A 27,103-nucleotide genomic window follows, 5' to 3' on the forward strand; every position below is an offset into this window, starting at 1 on the left:
CTTTTTAAGCATATAGGGTTATAATAATAATAATAACAACAACAACAACAACAACAACAACAACAACAACAACAACAACAACAACAACAACAACAACAATAATAATAATAATAATAATAATAATAATAATAATAATAATAATAATAATACATTATTATTATTATTGTTTATTATGATTAATAATACAAAAAATGTAGGAAACCAAAACTAAGTGGACCCATAACAATGTGTCCGCGACCCACAAATGGGCCCCGACCCACTGTACAACATACAGTGTGCGCATGCGCCGTTGCAGCCAGGGTAAATCCTTCCTCCTCAACGAAGTATCCGTGTGTGTTGTTGTGAGCGATCACACACACACACACACACACACACACACACGGACACACGGACACACACACACACACACACACACACACACACACACACACACACACACACACACACACACACGGACACACACACATACATACATACATTCAGTACACGCTCACACACACACACACACACACACACACACACACACGATCATGGAACGGATTCCACACTGCACTTTATATTACAGCTCGTTTGTCGACACCCTGTCGACTCGACGCTGATGGGCTTGGCTTGGGATTATTATTTTAACATGCAGCGACAATAATAATAATAAAACAACCAGAAACGCATATCGGGGTTATTATTATCATTATAATATTGTCATTCCTGCTCTCATCCTCCTCCCCGTGCACCATTTTGACTGGAGACTGGAGGCTCGGGTTGGTCAGTGATGGAGCACATCCGAACGCCCAAGGTAGGCACTTGTTCCAACTGGCTATAGAGCTGGCTATAGATCCTCAGTCCTCACCGTTATAATAATACACCACTTTTCTTCAATAATCTCATCATTTTTATCATGGTACATTTAAGTTCTCGGTCTGACCCGCATTCAACCTTGTGAACGATTTTTAGGAGCATCTCTCTCTCTTTCTCTCTCTCTCTCTCTCTCTCTCTCTCTCATGATGATCAATGCCATGCATGCATTGTTGTGTGATGCAAAAATGCATGAATATGATGACCATTGCAGTGCAATCTTTGTGCACATTATTGTGTCAAATCGTTTTACTGCCATATGTACACCGATGATGAACTATTGTTTTATATAAACCTCTATGAATCGACAGCCCACTGTCTTTGCCCTGTAATTATGTGTGTGTCAGTGTCACCATCATCTGCTGAGGCTCAACCATGACGTTGCATTGTGCTGGAGGTTACCCACCAATCCACCATTTTCCTCTTTTATTGTCTGACAGACACCCTGGCAAAGGCGTACAGGACCAGTGATAGGTTTTCAATGTAATGTGGGGATCAGGTCTGTTAGATGGGTCCGAGGGGGACAATGTGGGGATCAGGTCTGTTAGATGGGTCCGAGGGGGACATTGTTTGTATGAGTCCTACTTCAACGACGTCAGAGTACAGTACCGAGTACAGTATTGCATCCCAGGACCCCCGGAGGGTGACATGATTGTGTCCTTTTCTCAATTCAGTTTTCCCATCAATGCATTGGTGTGGTTGACCTTAAAACGGTAGTCTCTACCGGTGTGATTTGGACATCAGGATGCAGGCTATTTGCATCACTGCAGCACATCATCATCATCATCTCTTACAGAATAAGAATACATGCACACGAAGCCTCGATGCTGAGAGTGAGCTTCATGCGTAACATCATGTAATCTGCCATCTGTTTACCTACACATACAGTACTGTAGCAGACATGATGATACACACAGCCATGCTTCAGGCTGTGTACAGTCAGGAGCTGCACTGCTGAATGACTGGCAGTGATTTCCTGCCAGATGTTTATGGAAGTGATTCATTAGATCACTTGTCTCTGTTGAGTCACGACTCTTGACATGTTGAGTGTTGTGAACGAAGTTACAGGCCTTTTGTCTCCGGAGAGTTTCCCCGTCCTATTGCATTTCAAATTAATGTTCAATCCAGTTCTGCAGAAAAAGAATGAGTGAAACTGCTAGTTGTAAAAAAGGTAGCATTGTTCTTCTTGAAGAGCCAATACTATTGAATAAAGATGGAATGAACTTGCCTGTTGGGCAACCTGGATGCCCAAACGTTTTATTTTCTTCTTACTTGCCACAGGCAGTCAGGCCATTAGTGTGGACTCCTGCATTTGGTGACTGAGGATTCAGTCGAGCTCTGAGAACAAGGTGTCACCTGACCAGGCAGTATATCGAGTCTCACGACACGTTTATTAATCGCATACAGAGGACATCTAGTATAGTCTACTCTATACATACACCTTTAGCTTAGTTCAGAAACAAACAGTATTGATTATATGAGTACATAAGTAGGCTACGCAATACAATTTACAAATTAGGCATTTAGCAGAAGCTCATAGTGCAGTGCCTCTGTATTCTAGGATGTAGGATCACAGCCTCAGTCAGAACCTAGCATGCAGTCTAACAATATACTATCAAAATAACACTTTTGATGTTTTACAATGTAGACGAGTTATGTCTTCGCAAACTGGTCTTGGACACGTGTGACACGATTCTCAAATCCATAGAACAGTTACAGTATATAAGAGTGCACTTATTAAGGTGTTTGAAAGGAACCATCACTCATATCGGGCGACTGTGGCTCAAGAGGTAGAGCAGGTCGTCCAATGATCCATGGGTCGGCGGTTCGAATCCCGGCTCCTCCTGTCTACATGTCGAAGTGTCCTTGGGCAAGACACTGAACCCCAAATTGCTCCCGATGTGCTGGTTGGTACCTTGCATGGCTTCCGCCGCAATCGGTGTATGAATGTGTGTGTGTGAATGGGTGAATGTAATGCACAATCTATGTAAAGCGCCTTGGATAAAGGCGCTATATAAATGCACCATTTACCATTTACCATTTACCATATCTCCACTGTAACATCCTTCAGAGGTACAGTTTCTGGAGTTTTTCCTTTTAAACAGGCTAGTGTTGCCTACATGGTCCCCTGAGGGAATTCATGAAACGGAAGCCTGGTATAGGAATCAGCACTATAGGGCAACCACTAGAGGGGACGGCAAACCGCTTTCGGTACAAACATCCTGGCTGTTTGATCTGGAATGATCTACCTTTGACCATGAGAGATTGTCCTTCATTTCCATCCTTTTAAGTTCAATCTAAAAAGAAGAAAAGGTTACTCGACATTTCGACAACCAAACCTGCTTCCATGTATAGTCTAATAGTCTAGTGCACTTTGACAGCGTATCCTGTATAACTTTGAAAGAAATACTGCACTTTATGCACAAGTGTCTTTAGTTACAAATCTGTATTGCCCTATAAAAACGCTGCTAAACCATATAGATGCACTTTGTACCTTTGTACATTGTTCTTATGTATGTTTTAATGCTTTGTTACCGAATGTAATGTATTCCACTGTCTGCCTATTTTGTTTTTGTTTCAGTGTTTCCCCTACAGTATATCTCTGTCAGGAAGAAACCACCTAACTCCAAAATGTTCATTTTTCAGGAAAAAAAAAGAAAAAAGAACTGTATATTTTGAAAACAAAGCAAGCAATACTGCCTCATCAAAGTTGGTGTTGTGACTTTATATATTGTCAATTGCTTGCATGAGAGGTGGAGAGGTGGTGGAGTTTGTTGCTTTAGTAGCCATCAAAAACCTCAAAAATGGAGTTAGGTGTTTTCCTCCCGACAGCAACGATATGCATGATTGTGTGGCGGGCCACCACACTATTTTTTGCGAAAAGGCCCAAAAAAGGCAAATAACCGCAAAAGACCGCAAGTGTGCAGGGGTCCGACGCATGCACGGTTTTATCATAGGGAATACATACCAAGTGACCTGATAAAGCAGTGAGTGACCGTGATGTCGCAAGCATAATCAGTACCAGTCAAAAAGGTCAAGCAGGTCAAGCCCAAGATATATCATAACGATTCTATATTCTATTGATTCTATCCGCTTTTCCCCATTTATGTTGAGCCACATCCCACGTGACCCCATATGCCTACCGACCTCTGCTGTTTGATTAAAGTCTGTGTGTGTGTGTGTGTGTGTGTGTGTGTGTGTGTGTGTGTGTGTGTGTGTGTGTGTGTGTGTGTGTGTGTGTGTGTGTGTGTGTGTGTGTGTGTGTGTGTGTGTGTGTGTGTGTGTGTGTGTGTGTGTGTGTGTGTGTGTGTGTGTGTGTGTGTGTGTGTGTGTGTGTGTGTGTGTGTGTGTGTGTGTGTGTGTGTGTGTGTGTGTGTGTCTTCCAGGTGGAAAATGTGCGTTTGCTGGCCCGTTCCTCAGGTCAGAGGAAGCCCAGTGTGGGCACGCTGTACCTCTCTGCCACACACACCATCTTTGTAGAGAGCAACCCAGAGACACGCAAGGAGACCTGGGTAAGTGGCAGTAGCGAGCAACACCACACTTGTCGGGGTGGGGGGTCCTAAGCTAGCCTCCCTATTCTGGGGCAAAAAATGGCAGATCCATAAGCTTTCAACTTAACACAACACGGCACATTGTGAGCTTGTCTTCAGCAAAGAGATTTGGCATAGAAGAGGGAAATACTAGTGGACCTAGTCTAGAGCCATGGGGGACTCCTGTCAACTAAGTACTGTTTATTGGGTGTAAATGTTGAATCCAGCAGTGCCTTTATTTTCATCCTGTTTTGGTAAAAGCACATTAAACAGCAGCACACACTGTGTGCTCACCATTGGTGTGACAGCAGAAAAAGCTGGTCCGTGCGGTGCACTAATCTTCTCCCAAATTGATTAACCCATTTTGACCTGAGATCAGATTCTAAAAATGTCTTCTACATCCTGACAGTTTTCTGAAAAAGTAATGTTTCTATGTCAGTCGTTCTTCGATTTTTCAAAAATAGCAGACCTACAAGCTCGTAGCGCGCCACTCGGTGGCGCGCTATGAGCTTGTAGATCTGATATTTTTCAATAGCTACAGCATAACATAATGCTAACACCAAAAGGGGTTCCCGCCCAAAATGGGTTTTAATGTCAGTGCACTCCTCTCCGGTCTCCCAGTCAAATCTATCAGCCACCTAAAACCCGTCCAGAACCGCCAGAGTCCTGACCAGTTCAGATAGGTCAACCCATATAATCCCCATACACGACGTCCAACACAGGATCCATTTCAAAGTCCTCCTCTTGACCTATAAAACCTTAAATGGACAAAGGCCCCAGTTAGGCTACCTCAGTGACCTGACCTCATCACCACCCACAAACCCTGATGTTTGTGGGTGGTGATTTAATCACCCACAAACCCATCCACAAACCCACCCACACCCAGGATTCAATGGGTAAAATAATGATTTTAGCTATAGCATTTTTTTGTCCCACTTCTGTATATATATATATATTTCCGTTCACGAAAATGTATTTTTAAATACATTTTATTATTTTATTTCCATTGCTATTTTGTGGTGTGTGACCCATCTACTGTACTCATATCCTGTTTCAGGACAGCTTAGATAGAGAATCACCTAGACCGGGGGTTTTAAAACGATTGTGAACGAGGGACCACCACCCTCATTTAGAATCAACCAGGGGACCACTGCTGTGTTGGGTGGGGATATGGGCTAAGATTAGTGCTTTTGTATCACTTGCTATGCATCCCATGTGTATTGTTTCTTAACCAATGGTACCATGGACTACTAATAATTTCCTAATAATAATGACTCAACCAGACAATCTGGTGCACTTCCCCCTCTTGAGATTCTAACTCCCTTTTTAGAATTTCTTGACCTCCAACTTGTCAGTAAATGACTACATGGACGATGATCATAGGTCACTTCACGGTTTCTCAACTAGTGGAAAAAAAAGAAAACAATCAAAAAATCCTACATTACTAAATGTATGGTCAGGGACCACATGCAATACGGACCACCTGTTGAAAACCCCTGACCTACCTAGACTAGTAGTTCTGGGGTTTTCAGTGTGACTGGTGATGAAGAAAGAGTATCTGTTCTCACATTGAGAAGATTCTGCTGGAACCTCCAATACATTTGGCTGTTCAGAAATAAAACTCACAGCCTGTCACTTTGTGCCGTGATGCAAGCCACTGCATTTTCTTGGAACAATCTGCTATTTTTGAAAAAAAACAAAACACAAATCTTCTCTTCTGGGCATCCCTGGCTCAAAACATTTTAAGATGGGGGGGGGGGGGGGTCCGTGGCCAAATACATATGAATTTGGGGGTCCATGGCACAGCAGTAACGGTTGCATTTCCCACTGCAGCCACGTGCTGCTTAATTGATTGATTGATTGAATTTTTTATTTCACAGTTTGTAGAACGGGTACATTTCCAACGAAAGCACAAGTCAACACAAGAACTGCCACTTTGAGGACGAAACCATGAAAAGCACTAAGACTTGTTTAAAAGTCATTGAGCAAGACACTATTAAACCCCTACTTGATTGCTTAGTAAGATCGATCTGGAGGATAACAGTGGCTGAAATGTAAACGGTTATCAATTAGAGGGTAGGACAACGGCGCTGACGATGAGTGTAGCATCTCCTCCGCACGGATACAGTACAAAAGGCATTTACAGGAGTCAAATTTCAGGGGCGACTGTGGCTCAAGAGGTAGAGCAGGTCGTCCAATGATCCATGGGTCGGCGGTTTGAATCCCGGCTCCTCCTGGCTACATGTCGAAGTGTCCTTGGGCAAGACACTGAACCCCAAATTGCTCCCGATGTGCTGGTTGGTACCTTGCATGGCTTCCGCCGCAATCGGTGTGTGAATGGGTGAATGTAATGCACAATCTATGTAAAGCGCCTTGGATAAAGGCGCTATATAAATGCACCATTTACCATTTACCATTTACTAAACGTGTCTTTTTACTAGATTAGGTCTGGACTCTGGAGAGGAGAGGAAGTAGAGTTGCAACGCCAGGATTCGGCTTACAGTCTGTTCTGATATAATAGCCTCGACATATCGTTAATGAATTAATTCCAAGAAAATGCAGTGGTACGTTAAAAAAACAGTATTGCCTGGGCCGTGGCTCAGCAGTCCAGGCACCTTGGCTGGTAACCCAGTCTGGCAGTGTGCCGCGGGTTCGACTCCCGATCCCGACGGCCTTTACTGCATGTCTTCCCCCCATCTCTCTCCCCATTTCCTGTCAGCCTACTGTCTGTCCCTCCATAAAAAAATAAAATAAAGGCGAAAGCCACAAAAAACATTAAAAAATCACTTCACTTGTCAGTATTACTGTGACAAGTGAAGGTCGCTTGTTTCTAGAGGGACCCACTTTGGGTGCATAATATGTCACACATTTTAACCACTCTATTTTATACTTTTCCGTATGGTGGTGCCGCGCTGTGAAACACGTGGTTGCATCGGGGAAAGGTATTCATTCAGCTTGTAGAGTGGCTATTTTAGCTATTTTTGAAAGGTTGTGATAGCCTTTGGAAACTTGGGAGGAGATTTTGACATTTTTCACCTACAGTATGCCCAAATAGAGACACCAGGTTGGAAGTGGTTAATGCTTTCTCAGAGGAGAGCTTTAGGAGTTCAACGAAGCATAGTTTGCCAGTGTCAGTCCCTGGCACAGACGCATGGGTGTATTCCTTGGTGCTGGATGGGGCCTGGCATTACATCTGTCCACTACCAGTGGCTTTGAGCAAGCCACCAGCTCTGTCCTGCGCTTCGCCTGTGACCCCTGTGATGAAGTGGGCTGTGTGATAGGTCGGGCGTCGACACTAAGGGTTGCCCACCTGGCCCTGGGCCTGTGACCCCTGTGATGAAGTGGGCTGTGTGATAGGTCGGGCGTCGACACTAAGGGTTGCCCACCTGGCCCTGGCAGGTAAATAAAACGTTCGGGCTGGCGGAGTAAATAAGAGCACTGTTGGCCTATAATTTGCTGTTTTCACTGTTTCTACACTTGAAAATGTAAAAATAACAAGTGTGAACCCATTGTCATAGCTATGTAGGTATTTGGCATAAAAAATGAGGTATGATATTTTTTTAGCGCACAGCCCCAAACAGTAAAAAAAAACAACAACAAAAAAACAGTTAAATTGAACGGTCATTCAAATTTTCCCATCATTTTTTATAATGGGCAATTTACTTTTTGGGCAATTGGGCATGATCTTTGGGCAAGTAGAACATGACCTGTACTTGCCCGACGGGCAAGTGCCTCCGAGACCTTAGTGTCAACCCCTGTAGGTGTGTTCAAGTAAAGTGCACTTATACGTTCTGTCAAATAACCCATAAAGTACCGTAGTCAGCATTCTCACAACAAGGATTTCACTTATTGAGAGAGGTTCCACAGTTTCCCCAACAAGATTTCTATAGCAACAGTAAACTGATATTGTAGCTCACAAGACCTATTACACACACACTATCACCCTCACATACACAAATTACACAATGCAGTCATCTGCATTCATATCACAAGATAGGCCTGTATTATGCAAAAAAGTCATTGACGTTAGTGGCTTTCAATTCCATAGACAAACAATGAAAAAGTGTGTGTGTGTGTGTGTGTGTGCACATGCGTGTGCATGAAGTCCAAATGTCACACACAAGCGCAACTGCAATCTGACGTAAACCGAGCGACGTTGAGCTCTTCAGAATGAGAAGACATTCGAAAACACAATCTGACATGAAACTGACTGGCTAACTAGTGAGACAGTCACGCAACACACCAGCGTGAGTAGAGCCTGGCTCTACTCACTTCCCTTCCAGCACGGTCACTGCACTCTGAGATGACCATCACGTGTGTGTGTGTGTGTGTGTGTGTGTGTGTGTGTGTGTGTGTGTGTGTGTGTGTGTGTGTGTGTGTGTGTGTGTGTGTGTGTGTGTGTGTGTGTGTGTGTGTGTGTGTGTGTGTGTGTGTGTGTGTGTGTGTGTGTGTGTGTGTGTGTGTTCAGGTGCTCCACAGCATGGTGGGCAGTGTGGAGCGGCTACCGCCCACGCCCACAGGAAGTCAGATGGTCCTGCGCTGTAAGAACTTCCGGGTCATCCAGCTCCTCATTCCACAGGAGAGAGACTGCATGGACGTGCACGCCTCCCTCACCAGGCTGTCACGACCAGGTGTGTGTGTGTGTGACTGTGTGTGTGTGTGTGTGTGTGTGTGAGTGAGAGAAGAGACTTTTGTCACACCGCTCCCTCACCAGACTGCCATGACAAGATGCGTGCGTGTGTGCGTGCGTGCGTGCGAGCGAGCGAGCGAGAAGAGACTTTTGTCACACAGCTCCCTCACCAGACTGCCATGACAAGATGCGTGTGTGTGTGTGCGTGTGCGTGTGCGTGTGCGTGTGCGTGTGCGCGTGCGTGTGTGCGTGCGTGCGTGCGAGCGAGAAGAGACTTTTGTCACACAGCTCCCTCACCAGACTGCCATGACAAGATGTGTGTGTGTGTGTGTGCGCATAGGCCTACATGTACTGTATGTGTTTGTCTGCATACATGTGACTATGGTATGAATGTGTTAGCTGTGCGTGCGTGCGTGCGTGCATGCATGCATGCATGCATGTAGTCTATGCACACATACAGTACATGCTCACATGCGTGCACTGCACAGACTACACACACACAGACACACATTTAAATTATATGAATTGCCTTAATGGTAAAGCACCATGTTCTGCATGCTCAGATAGACAACGCAGGGAAGTTGGAAGCATCTGCTAAATGCGTAAACTGTAAACTCTCTCCTCTCCTCTCCTCTCCTCTCCTCTCCTCTCCTCCCCTCCACAGAGAAGTACAGTGAGCTGTACTGTCTGTCCTTCAACCCCAACGTGAACAAGGAGGAGAGAGGCGAGTCGTGGAGCTTCCTGGACCTGTCGGCCGACTACAGGAGGATGGGCGTGCCCAACAACCTGTGGGTGGCCACGGCAGCCAACAGCGAGTACAGGGTCAGTCTGATGGCATTGTTCACTTACACCATGTTTAGCTTAGATCAGTGGGTTTCAACGCTTTTCATATCGAGGACCATTATTTATTCGGCATTTGAGCCGCAGACCATCATTTGATTTAGATTTAGTTTTTTGTGGCTTTCGCCTTTTCTTATTTTATATTTTTTATAAAATTATAGACTGACAGGAAATGAGGAGAGAGATGGGGGGGTGACACGCAGTAAAGGCCGTCGGGATCGGGAGTCGAACCCGCGGCACACTGCCAGACTGGGGTACCAGCCAAGGTGCCTGGACCGCTGAGCCCCGGCCTAGGCTAGCCTCAATGTTTTGTTATTGCTTGATATGATAAGATTTTGTCCACAATCTGTATTGACGTTGGTGCCATAGGAGAGCAAATGTTGTAAGAAAATCAAAATAACAATTCTTCTACATTCTCTAATTGTGTAGACCTCTTGTAAATGAATTAAGTAATGCTGATGTTTAACAATAATGTAACTCGAGAGTGTAAAATGACACCAAATGGACCCGTAAGGTCCAGTGTGAGACATTTCAGACCTGTGTCCACAGTTTGTGTTGCATTTGCATTAATTCAATAAATAAATAACCTAAAAAAAAAGAAAGTGATATAAGGAAGAAAACATGACGGGGTTTAATAATGGCATGGATCTCAAAGTTCATGTGGTCAGTCTATGACGTCAGTCACGCATGAATGACTTGTGTTACCTGGAAGCATATTTATGTGGAGAGGAAAAAAATGCAGGAAGCTACTGTAATTCCTTGGCCTATACTGGCAGTGTCAGTGTGCACAAGAAATGTGTCACTGATTGGTCCAGCGGTTTGCGAGGTTAAACTCTGCACGCACGCACGCACGCACGCACGCACGCACGCACGCACGCACGCACGCACGCACGCACGCACGCACGCACGCACGCACGCACGCACGCACGCACACACACACACACACACACACACACACACACACACACACACACACACACGTCACACACACACACACACACACACTCACACACTCACACACTCACACACTCACACACTCACACACTCACACACACACACACACACACACTCACACTCACACTCAGACAGACTCACAGACAGACCCACTTCTAGACGGCTCGCCTCCTACACATGCCGCACCATGGAAGTCTGTTTATTGGGCATGTTTGTTCATATTTCATTGAAGTTGGTGCATTGCTGTTAGTCACAGAAAGAAAGTGGTTCCCGTATAGCTGCCGGCGCTGTTTGCCTTGTACTGCTGCAGGATTTACAAGGTCACAGATAAGATAAAGCATGTCTCTCTCTCTCTGTCTGTCTCTCTGTCTCTCTGTCTCTCTCTCTCTCTGTCTCTCTCTCTCTGTCTCTCTGTCTCTCTCTCTCCTGCCAGGTCTCACTTATCAGCTACTAGTGTCTGTTCTGTACACAGCAGAATGCTGAGTGTTCATTTTACCCATGGATTAAAGTTCGCCGCGACTGATGTCAGTCATTTGGATTCTATAGAAGCCAGCATGTCTTCTATGGAAGCATGTTGCCTGGCGAAAATAGCCGATCTACATGCTTATAGATGGGCTGTTTACGGTTAGTTTTCTAAAGATTAGAGCATCAAACTAGCAATATGCTTAGAAGCATCTTCCATTGTGTGTGTGTGTGGTCCTCCTTTAATACTGTTTCAAAAATCACATAACAAAGGGCGCCCACTGGCCTAGTGGTCCAGGCGCATGCCACATATAGGCTCTGGCCTGACAGCGCGCTGCGTGTTTGAGTCCCGTTCATGACGACCTTTGCTGCGTGTCTCTCCCCCTCTCTCTCTCCCTCTTTCCTGTCTGTCTTCACTGTAACTATCAATTAAGGCACAAAAGCCAAACAACCCCCCCCCCCCCAAAAAAAAGAAAAGAAGAATCGCACAACTAAAACTAAACAATAGAGAGAAAACAAAAACAGAATGTGGTGGGGAAGGCTATTCTATGGGTTGGGAGTGAGTTCCAGAGACACGGGGTGGAACATTTTAAGTTAAATTTATACACGTTGTACGCCTTTGTTGCACACAAAAATCTGCCTGTCTCTAAGCTCACACTGTGTAACAATGCAACATGATGCGTGTGAGCTTGTAGCATGCCATTGTTACACGACACGTTGTTTTACTTCCTTATGGATTCATTCAATCAGGAAAGATCCGCACATAGTGGACAATATTTAATATCTCATAGTTAAATGACATTACATTAGTGTTACTGTACACTGTATTCCAGTATTTGCTTTATCAATGGTATTATACTGTAATATACTGTCTCTCTCCTTTGTCCCGATACTACAGTATATATACAGAGAGAAACATACAGTACATATTATGATGTACCGTATCTCTCTGCCTTGTTTCTCCCCTCTCCCCCCGCATTCCGTCTCTCTCTCTCATTAGTGTGGTTGCCCTAAAGGGCAACCAGACTATAGTACTTGTAACACTTTATTTATTCACCTGGAGTAACCTTTATTTTGAAATGCTACTCCTCCCACAGTTTTGACTGTACGCACTTGAGCTATATCTCAAATTGACCGGCGTCATCGGGAAGGATGTGCTTGTATTTTTTTAAGATAAATGTTGTATAGTTTAATTGATATTAATTTATTAGTGAATAAAATTTCCCCATTGACATGAATGGGAAAATGCGTTTTTTCGCATTTTCTCACATTCAAGTATTTTTTCCTCAGAGACTGTAAGCACTATAGTTACAAAACTTGGAGGGTAGGTTCATAATAATTACTAAAATTAATCAACTTATAATGTTATCGGTCGGCCTCATGGTGGCGCTATAACAGCCCACTTTACATTTTGGCTTATAACTCTTGAACCGTAAGTCGTAAAATCAAAATAATTTTCCCCCTGCCTTCCTTGGGTCATGACGCATCTCCTCATATAGGCCACGCCCATTTGCGTCATGATAGATTTTCCGCCATTTTGAATTTTGTCCAAAACACACTTTTTGCTTTTCCTCCTACAGATTTTGTCTAAATCTCACAAAAATCAGTACACGTGATCTCTGGACCTTTCCGATGAAAACTCGAACGGCGGAATTTTGATAGTGCGTATCGTTCGGCTGTAATCGGCTTCCGAAGTTAGTAGGAGGGGCCTATTTTACAAAAAATGCCATAAATCACGAACAGAATGTCCGATCCATCCCAAATTGTAATCACATGTCGCGGGTGGTTCAATCAACCAAAAGCCAAAAGCAATTCCATTTTCATCCATAGGGGGCGCCGCAAATGCCAAAAATGTAACCGTATGGTGCAAAAACGTTTTTGGGGGATAAATCCCCTCCGAATTACTTACGCATGATCGCAGGGGTGACGTGACATTGTAATTGGCTGGCAATATCAGTGGGAGGGGCATATGTAAGCCACTGCGGCAACCACAATTTTTTTAAATTGCGACCTTTCTAGTTTTCTCTCCCTCCACTATTCTCTCTGTCTGTCTGTCTGTCTCTGACTCTGTCTCTCTCTCTCTCTCTCTGTCTGACTCTGACTCTGTCTGACTCTGACTCTGTCTCTCTCTGTCTCTGTCTCTGTCTCTGTCTCTCTCTGTCTCTGTCTCTGTCTCTGTCTCTGTCTCTGTCTCTGTCTCTCTCTGACTCTGTCTCTCTCTGTCTCTGTCTCTGTCTCTGTCTCTCTCTCTCTCTGTCTCTGTCTCTGTCTCTCTCTGTCTCTGTCTCTGTCTCTGTCTCTGTCTCTCTCTCTCTCTGACTCTCTCTCTCTCTCTGACTCTCTCTCTCTCTCTCTCTCTCTCTCTCTACTAGGTGTGTGACACGTATGCAGCAGAGTTGTTTGTTCCCAAGTCAGCCACACCTTCCATCATCGTAGGAAGCTCCAAGTTCAGGAGCCGCGGACGTTTCCCTGCTCTGTCCTACTTTCACCAGGACACCCTGGTCAGTGACACACACACACACACACACACACACACACACACACACACACACAGGTTTGATGGTCATCTCAGAGTGCCGTGACCGTGGCCCCCCCCCACCGGCCCTCCCATTAGCTAATTTGAATATAGGATGTGTCCAAAGGAGACCCAGTCTCTCTCTATCAACACCTAGAGAACAGGGGAGGGTGACAGGGAGACAGTCATGGTTAAGTAACCATCTTAAGGGCAGCGCTAGAATGACACGTATGTGAAGGTCAACGTTCATTGAGAGATCTGACGGAGTGTGTTAGGGAACTACTAGGCCTCGGTACCCAAGCTTTTATTTTAGTTTGTTCGCATTCAGCTCAAAATGAAAGCTTGGGGAAACATATTGGAAAATCTGGCATAGGAAGTGTATTTCACTAACCAATAGAGGGTATGTGCGTGACATCATCATCATACCTAGAAGTTATGCAGGAACGCCTACTGAGTGGCAAACAACCTTGACAGCCCATACATCCAAACAGAAAAGTCCTTTCTGATTGCATTAAACAACGTTATAGACATTGAACTCACTTTGCCAAGTCACTTTGCATGCGCTTACCCTCTATACTGTAAGTCAGATCGGCGAACCAATTAGGACCTATCGCCTGTTTTCGACAGGCACCCGCTAGACCAGAAATCACAGGTATATGGGCCAGGCTGGGAAACTACAGGAAAGGAGTCTGTTGTTGAAAGACTGGGATGAAGGAAACTCACATTTTTGAGCTTGCAGATCTGCTACAGTACGTTGGATGCTTGCGTGTGACGCTCGGCTGTAGTGTGATCAAGTAGGGCATGATACATTTAAGAAAGAATATGGATACGAGAGGTTTCTTTTTTTCCCCCTTTTTTAAATGATTTGTTTTTGTGCTTTTTCTGCTGTTATTGATAGACTGAAAGTAGTCTGACACACGCGGCAAAGGCCGTCGGGATCGAGAGTCGAACCCGCGGCACGCCGTCAGGCTGGCTCAGCAGCCTAGGTGCCCAGACGGTTGAGCTAACCGTCAGGCTGGCTCAGCAGCCTAGGTGCCCAGACGGTTGAGCTAACCGTCAGGCTGGCTCAGCAGCCTAGGTGCCAAGACGGTTGAGCTAACCGTCAGGCTGGCTCAGCAGCCTAGGTGCCCAGACAGTTGAGCTAGCCGTCAGGCTGGCTCAGCAGTCTAGGTGCCCAGACGGTTGAGCTAACCGTCAGGCTGGCTCAGCAGCCTCTAGAGGCCCAGACGGTTGAGCTAACCGTCAGGCTGGCTCAGCAGCCTATGGTGCCCAGACGGTTGAGCTAACCGTCAGGCTGGCTCAGCAGCCTAGGTGCCCAGACGGTTGAGCTAACCGTCAGGCTGGCTCAGCAGCCTATGGTGCCCAGACGGTTGAGCTAACCGTCAGGCTGGCTCAGCAGCCTAGGTGCCCAGACGGTTGAGCTAACCGTCAGGCTGGCTCAGCAGCCTAGGTGCCCAGACGGTTGAGCTAACCGTCAGGCTGGCTCAGCAGCCTAGGTGCCCAGACGGTTGAGCTAACCGTCCGGGCCATATGAGAGGTTTCTGCACGACAGCAACCATGTGTTTCTTGTGTCAGGCTGCGGTGTGTCGCTGCAGCCAGCCCCTCTCGGGCTTCAGTGGCCGATGTCAAGAGGATGAACAGATGCTGCAGGCAGTGATGAAGTCCAACCCTGGCAGTGACTATATCTATGTCGTGGACACACGGCCTAAGGTAAGACACACACACACACACACACACACACACACACACACACACACACACACACTGTGGCAGTTCACCCTGCCACTGAGACTGAATTTAACACACATGGTTAAAGTTTTTATGTTGCAGAGAATGAGATTTGTTTGAGTATATAATATATTGTGTGTTTGTTGATTGACTGTTGATTGTTGACTCCATTGTAGGGAGCAACTATCAACTGGGTGTGGTGGGGAACATGCCAACATTGGATTTGTGTAACATGGGAAATTGAGTACTAACAAGGCACGAACGTGCATGTGCAGAATTACATGCATACAATGTATTTTACAATTGTTAAAGAGTGTTAAAGAGTATCTTAACCCATTTTGGGCGGGAACCCCTTTTGGTGTTAGCATTATGTTATGCTTTAGCTATTGAAAAATAGCAGATCTACAAGCTCATAGCGCGCCACCGAGTGGCGCGCTATGAGCTTGTAGGTCTGCTATTTTTTAAAAATCAAAGAACGACTGACATAGAAACATAGCTTTTTCAGAAAACTGTCAGGATGTGGAAGACATTTTTAGAATCTGATCTCAGGTCAAAATGGGTTAATACAATACTACTAGTACAGTATACTCATTACTCACTACTCTTCCGTTGAGACACTTGAGACCCAGCTGGTGTCAGGTAGTGAGTGACACCTACTGGTTAACAAGTAGTACTGCCTGAAGCTCATGAATGCAATATCTGTCCTGGTTAAAACGGAGCTCAGTGGTACACATTGAGGGTCTTTCATGGGGGAGATGTGTGGTCAAAAGCTACGGATTGCAGCTGGAATTCTTGAACGTGTGTGTGTGTGTGTGTGTGTGTGTGTGTGTGTGTGTGTGTGTGTGTGTGTGTGTGTGTGTGTGTGTGTGTGTGTGTGTGTGTGTGTGTGTGTGTGTGTGTGTGTGTGTGTGTGTGTGTGTGTGTGTGTGTGTGTGTGTGTGTGCGCGTTTCTGTGTGTGCGCGTGTGTGTGCGTGTCCACAGCTGAACGCCATGGCTAACCGGGCAGCAGGTAAAGGCTATGAGAGTGAAGACCACTACACCAACATCAAACTGCACTTCATCGGCATCGAGAACATCCATGTAATGAGGAGTAGTCAACAGAAAATCATTGATGGTAAGAGTGTGTGTGTGTGTGTGTGTGTGTGTGTGTGTGTGTGTGTGTGTGTGTGTGTGTGTGTGTGTGTGTGTGTGTGTGTGTGTGTGTGTGTGTGTGTGTGTGTGTGTGTGTGTGTGTGTGTGTGTGTGTGTGTGTGTGTGTGACTCTCTCTCAATCTCCGGTGCTCTCTCTCTCTCCATGCAGTGGGCGAGCTGCGGACTCCGTCGATGACTGACTTCCTGTTTGGTCTGGAGAACTCTGGATGGCTCAAACACATCAAAGCCATTGTGGATGCCGGGGTTTTTATAGCCAGGGTCCGTACACAACTACACGTGTGCACGCACGTATCACGCATGCATGCACAATGCACATTGCACACACACACACACACACACACTTTGCAACCATTTGGAAGTATTGCGTCGACTTTCATTCCATATCTCCTAATTCCAACCTAAACCCTAACCTTATGAAACGTGTGTGTGTGGGCGTGTGTGTGTGTGTGTGCGTGCGTGCGCGTGTGCGCGTGTGCGTGTGCGTGCGTGCGTGTCCAGGCGGTGGCTGATGAGGGCATCAGTGTGCTGGTTCACTGTTCAGACGGTTGGGACCGAACGGCCCAAGCCTGCTCTCTAGCCAGTGTACTGCTGGACCCTTACTACAGATCCACCAGAGGACTCATGGTACGTTACACACACACACAGACACGCACGCACGCACGCACACACACGCACACACACGCACACACAGATGCAGGTTGTGTAATCAAAATGCAAATGTTAAACTATTGAGTTTTGCTAGGTTGCATCCAAAGGTTTCCCATATGTCTCTTTCACAAATAAGGCTATTTTGGGCTATCTGTGTTATTGTAATGTAATGCATATATACACACCACCTAAAGTTAGCAAAATTGTGAAAATAGCCGATAGCAGATCTACAAGCTCACAATGTGAGCCCACAATTAAATTGAAACGAAACTGAAACTAAATTGAATGCCTCAACTCCTTGTCAGGGTGGGGGGGGGGGTCCACTCCCCAGTTCAAATATGATTATTTTGGGGGTCACAGCCTGAAAAGGTTGAGAACCCCTGCTCTAACACACGCCGTCTGATCTCTGGATAAACGTTGACCTTCACAGACGTGTCATTAATTTCTAATGCTAACTCTGTTGTCTGCTTCTGTCTCCCTGTCACCCTCCCCTGTTCTCCCCTGTCACCCTCCCCTGTTCTTCTGTCTCCCTGTCACCCTCCCCTGTTCTTCTGTCTCCCTGTCACCCTCCCCTGTTCTTCTGTCTCCCTGTCACCCTCCCCTGTTCTCTAGCTGTTGATAGAGCGAGACTGGGTCTCCTTTGGACACAAGTTCTCACACAGGTCAGTCACTCCCCCGAGCAGTGGTTCTCAGACATTTCCATGAGCCCCAAATGGATATCGTCTTTGTCTGGCAGAAAGTAGAAACCTCTTATCTATGCATGAGGATGAGGTGTGCTTATGCACACCAATGTCCTTGTAGCGGTGCCCGCCCACGGGAGGAGAAACTGAAGAGGGAATCTTGGAAGAAAAACAAGAAATGGCCGCACATGCTGATAGCCAAAGTGCCAATATTTCATTTAGGATGCAGATGAAGACATGAAACCAGTGTCTTAATCTGTGCGGCCAATTTCTCTTCAAGATTCCCTCTTCAGAAATCTCTTATCTCCATACCGGTATTTCTGACTTTTTTTCAATTTTTTCATAAATCAACTTGATCATACTACAGCGTCACATGAAAGCATCATAACCTTTGCTGCCATTTCCTGTCAATAAATGCCTTAACAGATGCATACAACTGATAATCATTTTAGCGAGCAAACCGGTTAGGTAACCTGGAGGTTTCACACAGTTGAGATGCGCACACACACACACACACACACACACACACACACACACACACACACACTGAGAGACGGATCTTCAGACCAAACACACGACAGCGAGGGAGGGACTGGCTGAAATCTGACTGACAGATACAAGATGGCTTCCAAGTTGTCTCTTTCAGAAGATGATGTTGCCTGTCCTGTGTGTGTTGCGACATCTTTAAAGATCCTGTTCTCCTGTCATGTAGCCACAGCTTCTGTAAAGCCTGTCTGCAGGGATAGTGGAGAGAGATGAAAATAAAGGAATGTCCAGTTTGTAAGAAAACAGTGGGTGATCCACCCTGTAACCTCGTTCTGAAGAGCATTGTGAGCTTGCAGATCTCTTTGTGTGACGCTGTAGTAGTATGTTCAATTTATGAAAAAACACAACAACAATATGCCACAGATAATCAATTGGCCAATATTATGCCAACGTGCTCCTCCTCCTCCTCCCCTCGCAGGTATGCCCACCTGGACGGCGATCCCAAGGAGGTGTCTCCGGTCATGGACCAGTTCCTGGAGTGCGTGTGGCAGCTGTCGGAGCAGTTCCCCTGTGCCTTTGAGTTTAACGAGCGCTTCCTCCTCGCCATACACACGCACGTCTACTCCTGCCAGTACGGCACCTTCCTGGGCAACAGCCAGAAGGAGCGGCTCGACATGAGGTAGGGAGGACGCACGTCGGCCATGATGTTACGACGTTTCGCACGAGTCAGTGCTATTGAACCCTACTTTGTCGCATGACAGTGTCGCGGCAAAAGTAGTGAAAATGGTCTACAAGCTCACGATGCTTGTAGAGATATCTTCATGCTCGAAATAGTCGTTGTGAACTTGTCTATTGGCTATTCTTGGTGAAGAGAGGGAAATACTAGCAGAGTCAACTAAGGATATATGGATTCAAGTGGTTAAAGTGTGTGTGTGCGTGCGTGTGTGCGTGTGTGTGCGTGTGCGTGTGCATGTGCGTGTGCGTGTGTGTGTGTGTGTGCGTGTGCGGTCCTCAGGCTTCAGGAGCGGAGTCACTCGGTATGGAGTCAGCTTTGGAAAGACAGGGCACAGTACACCAACCCACTGTACAAGGCTGAGCAGAGCCAGACACAGGGCGTGCTGAGGCCCAACACCTCCCCCTACTGCTTCAAGTGAGTTAATGCACTACGTCCATTGAGGAACAAACGCACTGATGCCATGTTTATACTCAAACACAACTCATAAAGACGGGGGTGAAATGGCTAATTTGGGCATTTTATTTTGAAGTTTCGGCCTGAAACAGCAGGCTAGTGTTTCTAGTTCTGTACTCAAAAGCAGCTGTGTTTGGAGGAACTGCGGCAATGGGAATACACCAGGTGAATGGAATCGAGATTCATTTTTATGCTTGCTCACCATCGTTCTCGTCAGAACCACTAATATACCGTAGTAGCTGCGAGGTCGCGCTTCTTAGTTGAGCTGAAAGAACAGACGAGCGTCTGTACAACACACATCGTTTTCCCACATCCGGTTTACGTCCCGGGTTCCTGTGGAACCTTCAAAATAAGGATTTCACTGAAAATGACTGGCGCTTTTGGAAGAACGAATGTTAACACTGTGTCAGAAATGCCACACTAACATACTATTTAGTATGTTAGCCAAAACGGTATGTGGCAAATACATGTTCCCTTCTTATTCCCCTTACCTCAGGATGTGGAAGGGTCTTTACAACCACATGGAGAAACCCCCCCGCCCCCCTCCGCCCCGCCAGTCGCCCGCCGACTGCCTGTCCGCCGTCAGGGAGGAGTCGCAGCGGCTGGAGGAGGAGCTGACCAATCACCAGGAGGTACCGCCCGGAGGAACCGCCCACCACCACCCCCCGGCCTCCAGACAAGGCATACGACACACCCACCCCTCCACGCCCACTCTGAACCAACCCCCACTAATAGAGCATCGCAGTCCCGCCCCCTTTCATGACGACGCCAGGCCCAGGAAATAATTCCCAATGCATTTTTCCCATAGACATTTCAAAAAGTATTTATTAAAAGACCTTTTAAGCGTCGTACAAAGCCAACTCGAGTTGTGACAAATCATGACAATAAACACAATATTTTGGACCAAACAAATAATTACAAAGAAGAAAAACAAGAAAAAAGTGTTGTAACCTGCCGTTTTCTTCTTCTTTCTAATTATTTGTTCAGCCCGAAAAATTGTGTTTGTTGTCATGATTTCTCACAACTCGACGCTGTACGACGCTTAGAAGGTCTTTAAATAAATACTTTTTGAAATGTCTGAGGAAAATGAACAGGGAATCATTTCCTGGGGCGGGACTGCGACGCTCTATAGTCATTAGTCATAGTCTTTTGAATAAAATGTAATTTTGATTTTGTTGATTAAATATCATGCGATTGTAGTCTACTAAATCCACACACTGATTTAGTCTACTGTTTATTGCCTTGATGGCGTCGTAATGCCTGATTTTACACTTGCATGCTGAAAATAGAACGATCTACAAGCTCACAACGTGTCGCTTGTAGATTGTCTAACCAAGCATGAAATGACTTGTCTTCTTGTTCTACTGGATCTCTTCTCAACGAGTCCCTGACCCTGACTAGTGTGCTGACGAAAATGTCAATATATTTATAGTTATAGTCATCATACTGTAGCTTACTTTTATATTTAATATTATTTACTTTAATATTGTTTTAATTCGGTTTTCCTCTGTGAAAAAACGAAATCAACACTAAACCCCACAAACCAATCAACATGACATTTTGTCATCTCAAATATGAATAATATTTATATCATAATGTAAATATGAATAGGATGTAGGGGTTCAACAGTTAAAGCAATAGGACACTTTGGTAGAGGCTTGGGATGTGTAACTTCGTCATGAATGTATTGCTACGTTGCATAGTTACGTAAAATATGTCACCCTATTGACTTCCATTGTATGATAAAACTGCTCTCAAAGTCACTTTCTTAATCACATAAACTAACAATAACAAAGCTGATTCTGCCAATAATTTATGCAACACCGCAAAACCCAGTGCGGACTGCAGAGTGTTTTAAAGACAAATATGATATGTTGATTTAGCCATTTTATGTGGAAGAAAGAAGGATCCCAATCCGGACCCGCTTCTTCAAATTCAAGTTAAATCAACATGAAGTTGATATTTGTCCCGTTTTGGGTTTTGTGGCGTTATCTATTGGCAGATGAAGCTTTGTTTGCGTTTGTTTATGTGCTAAAAGACTGTCTTTGAGTTCAACCGGGTAGCGACATACGGAGAATATCTATAATGCACACGTCCACTATGTTTTTCACATTGCCGATGAACAACACAATTAAATATGTGTTTCCTCGGAAGGCATTTAGTTCTAACATCCTTCCTTCTCTCCTTCCTTCCTAACATCCTTCCTTCTCTCCTTCCTTCCTCAACTGCAGAGGATAGCGGCCCTGACCAGGAAACCAATCACGTGGCAGAAGGTCGAGGTTCCGAGGAGGAAGTTTAGCCAATCACATCTACGATACTGCGGGCCGGACCCGCCCACTTCCTACATATATCCAATCGCCAGCCCGGCACAGAACTATAGCAACACCTTCACTTCTGGATCAACCAGTCGTAAGACTCTGACCCTGCCTTTAGGGTCGTCTGCCCCGATCAAGGGTCGCGACCCCGACGACCTCTCGACCTGCAGTGACCACGAGTCGGGCGTGGCCGACCTCTGCAGCCGTTCGTCTAGCGGCGAGGACTATGGCAAGGACCCGGACTAGGACGAAGGCTGCCCTCACCGTTGCCTGAATGGAAATCAAACCCATATTCTGTCTGTCTGGAAACCCAGGGAGAGACTGGGAGGACGCAACGCAACTCACCCACACCAATTCACAAAGGTACAAAATGCATTTAACGGAGCACTTCGCCCATTTTCAACCTTATCTTCGTACTAATTGGTCCTCACTAATGCTCATTGTAAGATGACACCATTTCCATGTACAGTACATCCACTGGCCGTGGACAGTACAGAACCTGACTGACTACCAGTGCCATAATTTGTATTGGTACGCAGGTTTGGTCATTTCAAAACACACATTGGTTTTATATTTTTGATTAATGCAATGGCTTTTATTTCAGCATGATGATGTCACTGTTGGGCAGTGACATCATCCACAGCGTTTGTGGCCTCTTATGATGAATATTAGTGAGGACCAAATCAATTATATGAAGATACGGTTCAAAATGGGTGAAGTCCTACTTTAATGTGGAAGTATCAAAATGAGGGGAAATCCTCTGGTATCTGGCTTTTCTTTTCTTTTTTTAAATACGAAATTATCCTTTTTTTTGTCAGGTCTGGTATGACCGACTTTAAGGGATTAATCCTGGCTGCTGAGTTCACTGTTTTAAAGGAGCGACTGTCGAATGGAATAATGGAATGGTAGTCGGATTTTAGTACAATGCTAACTTCATTGCTCAGTCGTGGCCATTCACACTAACGTTGTGGTATTATATGAGCGAGGAACTTTGTTATCACCGCTGTCGGGTGGAAACCTTCACAGCTTCAATGCTTTAAAAACTGTTACTTTACATGAAATTGAAAAATGTGTTCCAATGGAACCAGTGTAGTTATTGTTCAGTCACGCTCGTAATTATTAATACTTTTCGTTGTTCCGATATTTACAAAACCCACAAGACACATGAACCACTTTCACTTTTCGTTTCATTTAAATGGCAGATCTACAAGCTCCCAAAAGTAGCAAAGGAATAGCCGCTCTACAAGCTCACAATGTGTCGCGTAGTGAGTCAGTGATGACGCATTGTGAGCATGGGCTGTTTTTGCTACTTTGGTGTGACACTGTAGTTAGTGTAGTTAGTATGATGAAGTAGGGCATTCATGTACGTAAAAAAACTATGAAATGAAATGAAATGATAACTATATTTACCCAGGGTATCTGGGATAAGCTCAAGAACTTGTTTCCAGCCAGGCCCTGCTCATAGAACATTTCATCGTAGTGGTTCAATGCCTTGTTCAAGGGCGCTTCAGCGGTGGTAATTTTAACGTGTCGGACCGGTATCAAGACCGCTCCGCAATCCGTTCGGCCACCGCTGCCACTAATTTATTTGACATATGTGGAGGTTTCTGCCAGACAACAGTGACTGTAATAAGTATTGTCTTGCTGAAGTGTGATGGTTGGAGAGAGAAAGGAGTTTAGCGTACAAGGGCAGTTCCTGCACTTTTTAGGAGTTTCATGTAGACATGGTTCTCTCTCAGTCATTTGGATTCCACAGGAGGAATCGATGCGTCTGTGGTGCGTTTTGAGCCTGTAGATAGGCTATGTTCGATTATTACAGTAGTTATTTTAAGATGAATGTGTAATGAAAATGTTCAAAACTGACAATAGAATACATTAGATTAAAGAGTGGTTGAATTGGTCAAACTAATCACGTTCATCATCTTCCATAAACCCTAATGGTCTCGGATATTTCATAAAAGCAAAGGTTAAAAGCCTCAATGTTGAATGTAGAACATAGAACAAAACATAAGAATTCAATTCTACATAGTGTGCTAATTGTTTAGGAAACACTCATTTGGAAAAGTCATTGCTTTAGTTTAAACTGTCAAACTGTCAGCCGGTCCGTGACAATATAAAGGTTGGGAACCCCTGCTTTAAACCACGTGTACAGTACAACACCCATAGACTGCATTTTAACCACTTAAACTTTACTATATAGTACTTTGAACTTGACCGAGAGTCCCCACAGTGCTCTATACTCCCTCCTTTTTTCACTCTACAGTAAATAAAACCTATTCGCTGAAAATCTCCGATCTACAGGATCACAGTGTTGGCAACGTGATGTAAGCTTGTAGATCGGCTATTTAAGCCAAAGGTTTGCCTATTCTGACGTGCCCTGATTAAAAGGGATGCTAGGGATCATGCGGTTGAAGGGTGATAGTTTTGTACTTTCTGTAAGCATTCAAATGTAGTGGGCAATGACACATGGGCCGCTATGTTCGCAGATTGTTTTCACTAGAATAGGGACACTGGGTTTAATTGTATTAGGCTCTCAAAGCTCAGACACACCAGATCAGGTAGGCTATATGCGCATCAGCAACCAGCCTTTTTTCTTTCCTTGTTTTTCCTTTTTACCATAGAGGAAGCCTTCATTTTTAGATGCATATTAGTTTCAAGCATTCCTCGAAACTACAGTCCAGTGTCAAAATCATGTCCACGACAACATGTCTGAGACACACAGCTGCTTTCATTTGAAAATGTTCATAAATGTTAATTGGCCCCTACTGTACTGTATGTCTGCTTGTCCTGTAGCAACGGTACTGGATTTATGCGCTCTATGACCACCATGAACGCAATCGCTGTGATCATACAGGAATTGTCTGTAGACGGAGCAATCTCTTGTCTGTTCACCACCTTTCAACTCATCCAATTTGGACAGTGGTGAAAAAGCAGCGATCTGGAGTGCCTATGTGCTTTGAGTTGATTTCTCTTGTTTCCTTTGCGTCCTGAAAACCACAAGGCGCATAGAGCCCATAAACCTAAGGCAGCATGCAGCGCAAAAGCAGCATACAAAATGCTTTATTTCAGTTCATAATGACTGATGCTCACAGAGGCTGAAACGTTGTCCCGTGTGAAATAACACAACAGAGTGTGTTAATGGGATTTAATGGAAATTATGTGATGAGTTTATTGATGGTGTTTGACTAGTGCTATTAGGTTCAAGCCCTTTGCTAGTGTTAGATCAAGATTACCTTCTGCTGGCAGTCACGTTTTAAATCATCTGTTCCCTTGCAACTACTTCTGGACCTACCTAAATCAAAGCTCTAAAACAAATTCTCTTCATTATTATTTGTATTCATTGCTTTTCTATTGTCAGAAATGGAATCATTCCACTTTAAGAGATGAAAAAAATGATTGAAAGAAAGAGTTGGCAGCAATATTGTCGCTCCAACCTTGTAGCCAAAGACTAATTTGAAAATGTTCAGGCATTAAAAGGTTGCCAATAAGTACTCAAGTCACAGAAATTGTGCAGGAATGAATGTGAATTCCTTTCTTTTAGATGGATCAAGAAATGGAATTCCCCCAGGCTGAACCATTCTTAAAGTATTGATCATCATCTGTTTTTAGAGGAACAAACTTGAGCAAAATGTGAATAAGTATACCCATGTTTACAACAAAGGCTACAGTTTTATTTTTTTGGTGTGCAATGTTTTATTTTTTAAAGCCATGAAGTGTTTTATGTTTCAGTGTACTGTAAAATGTATTTTTCTTTTAAAGGGTCTGAGTGGTGGAATAAGTTTTATCTTGAGACCAATTTAGTTTGTTAGATGAGGGACCACACAATGTGAAATACATTACGTTTTTTTTTTATGTGTTGGGAGTCAAATACATTATATACTTACTGTACCTACAGGTTGTGGACTTTCAGGTGATGTGTGTAACATTGACATTACAGCTAATATGTGGCCATAATTCTGAGCGCTTCAATTCACTGCACACTTTGTCAAAGGGGTTATTCCCTGTCCAAATACATTCAACTTAACACGTCGCATACTATGTAATTGTAGTCACTACAACATATGAGGTAGCTGTGTAACTTTACATTATCAATGCTATTATTCTGAAACTGCATCTGTCTGTTCAACTTGGCCATGTGCAGGGCGCACATACTGGCCAGCAGCTAAATACTGCACCAATTTGTTTATTGGCCGATGAAATTGTGTACTCTACTGTATATTAGAAGATCACAAGCCAATTTGTCAAATAACCAACCATCATTTGATGAGTGTCTTCCTAGAATTTTAAGATGTTTCAATTCTACTTATTTACCATTTTGATGACTGGCAGGCAGCCCAGTGAAAAACAAATGTGGGCATATCTGAAATAAGCGATGGATCTTATGTTCTGTTGTTGAATCATACAACCTATTGGATTTATACCCCATCGTACGAAGGCGTCGCATACCGATAACAGCCGATCCGTGAGCTGGGCTGTTTTGTGGTACGTGAGGCCAAAAAGCACCTCGCTTACCGAGACCAGACTTTGCCGATGGTTGAGGGGAATGAAGGTGCTCAGTATCCTTTAGCACATTTTATTTGTTGCCATGCGTCCGAGGGAACAGCCTGTTTGCCTTCCTTCTGATGTACAGTAAAAAAAAAAAAAACTACTTTGGCGGAGTGGCAAATGAAACTCGCCCAGTGTGATGATGATGAGTGAGGCTCGATACTGAAATGGGCACAGCTGTGGATGGCGACCTTGACTGCATTTCATGGTCTCTAAATCCCCGAGGCCCAAAGCCAATGTGTCCCACGCTGTACGTAGCCTGTAGTGTGTGTGTATGTGTTCTATTATCCATTAATGTAAATGATCAGCTAATAAATGCACTGTCAAAGGGAACGAGGTCGAGTGTCATCTGTGTTTTTGGCCCTACGTAATGCCAGTGACATTGTAGCTGCACACGAATGTCAGTACTCAGTAGAGTGGTACTTGGTACAGTCTGTTTGCTGTCAGTCCAAAGGAAGATTATACAGTTGTGTCCAGGACAGGAGGACCACAAAGGAAAGCAGCCTTATGGCTCCTCTGTGATATTGTGTCTGTTGTATGTGTGATGTATGCTTATCGCCAAATAAATTAAATCAA

At 44.7% G+C, this 27,103-nt stretch overlaps 1 protein-coding gene across 3 annotated transcripts; it reads left to right on the top strand.

Moving 5' to 3' along the window:
- The first annotated feature begins 380 nt into the window (after window positions 1-380).
- On the top strand, window positions 381-26,897 carry LOC306922232 (phosphatidylinositol-3-phosphate phosphatase MTMR7-like). Of its 3 annotated transcripts, XR_013789890.1 has the most exons (15): window positions 381-793; window positions 4,239-4,364; window positions 8,851-9,013; window positions 9,677-9,834; window positions 13,641-13,769; window positions 15,359-15,493; window positions 16,494-16,626; window positions 16,813-16,922; window positions 17,163-17,288; window positions 17,925-17,974; window positions 18,957-19,157; window positions 19,494-19,628; window positions 20,164-20,299; window positions 21,899-22,345; window positions 25,524-26,897. XR_013789890.1 is itself a non-coding variant. In XM_079499656.1 (14 exons), exons 1-14 carry the CDS (start codon window positions 770-772, stop codon window positions 22,226-22,228), a joined length of 1,956 nt encoding a protein of 651 aa, XP_079355782.1. In that variant the 5' UTR covers window positions 381-769; the 3' UTR covers window positions 22,229-23,387. The 3 variants fall into 3 exon arrangements, 2 of the variants coding, with proteins under 2 accessions (XP_079355782.1, XP_079355783.1); XM_079499656.1 differs by lacking the exon at window positions 25,524-26,897 and having other exon boundaries at window positions 21,899-23,387; XM_079499657.1 differs by lacking the exon at window positions 25,524-26,897 and having other exon boundaries at window positions 20,164-20,348; window positions 21,899-22,112.
- The last annotated feature ends 206 nt before the right edge of the window (window positions 26,898-27,103 follow it).

The sequence above is a fragment of the Electrona antarctica genome (assembly GCF_951216825.1).
Source record: "Electrona antarctica genome assembly, chromosome: 4".
Taxonomy (NCBI): Eukaryota; Metazoa; Chordata; class Actinopteri; order Myctophiformes; family Myctophidae; genus Electrona; species Electrona antarctica.